The sequence below is a fragment of the Phaethon lepturus genome, unplaced genomic scaffold (genome assembly GCF_000687285.1).
Source record: "Phaethon lepturus isolate BGI_N335 unplaced genomic scaffold, ASM68728v1 scaffold30866, whole genome shotgun sequence".
NCBI lineage: Eukaryota > Metazoa > Chordata > Aves > Phaethontiformes > Phaethontidae > Phaethon > Phaethon lepturus.
In genome coordinates, this window is record NW_010544633.1 from 1,844 (window position 1) to 3,964 (window position 2,121).

At 54.8% G+C, this 2,121-nt stretch overlaps 1 protein-coding gene across 1 annotated transcript in view; it reads left to right on the forward strand.

The window, feature by feature from the left end:
* Positions 1–2,121, forward strand: part of GRHPR (glyoxylate reductase/hydroxypyruvate reductase) — a gene marked incomplete at its 5' end in the record, with an annotated part of 6,925 nt that overhangs the window by 1,501 nt on the left and 3,303 nt on the right. Inside the window, 3 exon segments of the mRNA XM_010288741.1 lie at positions 7–111; positions 1,292–1,484; positions 1,600–1,639. Coding sequence (XP_010287043.1) covers positions 7–111; positions 1,292–1,484; positions 1,600–1,639 — 338 coding nt within the window.

A 2,121-nucleotide genomic window follows, 5' to 3' on the forward strand; every position in this document is an offset into this window, starting at 1 on the left:
TCCTAGGACAGGCTGTCTCCCGCCGCCTGAAGCCGTTTGGGGTCAAGAAGTTTTTGTACACTGGCAGTTGCCCGAAACCAGAGAGTGCCGCAGAGTTTGAAGCTGAGTTCGGTAAGAAAGGCACCAGGAGCAGGGACAGTTGTCAATTGTCTGTTGCAGGGCAGCACAGAGCACTATGGCTGGGATGGCTCCAGGGAGGTGTCCCCCTGTGTGGGTGAGTTAGCGGGAGGCACGGTGCGAGCTGGAGGCTCTGAACTGCTGTGGGCGCACCAAAGCAGGGAGTGGCAAATCCCAAACTCTTCCCATGTGTCGGTGGTGGGTGGCAGGGAGGGAAACCTTCCTCCTTTGAACCAGGCAATTCTAGCCAGAAAGCTGGACATGCCTGGTGCCTGGGCTCGACCTGACCATAGTCGTGGACTGTGGCTGTTTCTGCTGGTTTTGCCTTTTATCTTCCCATGGTGTCCATCTGTTTGCAATTTCCAGTTAGTTTCATTCGCATGAGGAAGTGGAACATAATGGGCCGTGAGGGGAAAGTGGCAGCTGCCCCTGCGAGGGGGAGAAAGGTTCCCATGGACCCTGTGGGGTGGGTACCGAGACGTCCTGCAGGGACAGTGGGATAGGTTGAGGCTGAACGCAGATCTTCACTGAGAGTAGATGTTGCTTCTTGGAAACAAACATCAGCCTGAACTTCCTGCTTTAAAATGAATGCCACAGTCCAGCCAAGCCCGGGAATGTGTCTTAGCTGCTGAACAGGACTTTTCTGTGGGCCAGTTAGAGTCCCGAGACTTACATCAAGTGCTAATTTTTCAATCCAAAACCAGCATGTTTCCAGGTGGTACTTTTTTGCACAAAGTTGTTGGCAGACTTTGTCCTGCTCCTTGTGCTTTCCTCTCCTCACCTCCAGGAGTGAAAGTGGCACAAGCTGTTTTCTGTACATATTGTACAGAGACATGTAATGCTGGTATAAACCACGCCTGCTGTATTTTACTGTCTAAACGTGAAATACATACCAGAGCCTCCTTTGGGCCAGATGGCTGAAGTGTTGCTCGATTCCCCAATGGGTTGGTTTTAATTTAGAAGTGAAATAAAACACTACAGTAGTGTCTGTAGGAACATGCATGGTTTCTGTTGAGTGTTTGCTGGTCCTTGTGTCTCCCCATCTGTGGAGAAGTGTCGAACAGGTCACTCCAGAGCAGTGGCTCTTGCTGGCAGATCTTAGGGATAAGAGGGTTGCTGAGCTGTGTTGGTGAGGTTCCCTGGGCAGAGCTGCGACCTTTGTGTTTCCACTCAGTCCCACTCACGAGGCTGGCTGAAGAATCGGACTTCGTTGTAGTGACATGTGCTTTGACTCCAGCCACCCAGGGAATGTGCAACAAGGACTTCTTTGCCAGAATGAAGAAGAGCTCTGTTTTTGTCAACACAAGCAGGTAATCGCAACGCAGTCTCCTGTGCACACTGTGATGCATGGGGGCATCTGGTAGGCTGTGGGATATCCTTCATCTGGGAGTCCAGGCACTGTGCACAGCCGTCATGGCTGCAGCTGCCAGGACCATTTTCCCAGGGTGTGGCCTTCTCTTGGGGTCAAGCCATAGGTAGGAGTAGTTGTTCAGGGGGCTCTGTCTCCTCCCCAGGGCCCTGTGTTGCCCCCCGATGGAGTGGATGGATGGGTGACCATTGGGTGATGGGAGGGTGGGACTGAAGGATTACCCAGAGAGGACTGCAACCAGCAGGAGCCTTGCTCTTAGGATGGAGGTGGCTGCAACAGAGCTCCTTGGCTGAGTCTGGCAGTAGCCTCCTGTTCCCACTGCCTTCTTTTGGAGTGCGGTGGCAGGGCGGAACCCATGCAGCCCCACATGCGGTGTCCACCCAGCCGCCTGGAATGCCTTGGGCTGCCTGCACTTGGGCACCCGGCTCTTCTCCCCACTGCCAGGTGGCCCAAAGCAGGAGCAGCTCGTCACTGGGAGCTTCAGGTACATCTGGAGGGAGTCTTTACTGCCACTCAGGCAGCCCTGAGGACCTGGGTGCCACCACCCAGGCTGTCCCACACAGCCCATGCCCTGGCTGCATGCCCCTGGGAGCCCACAGGACCCTTCGGCAGCAGCGCAGGCCTCTCCCTCTCTG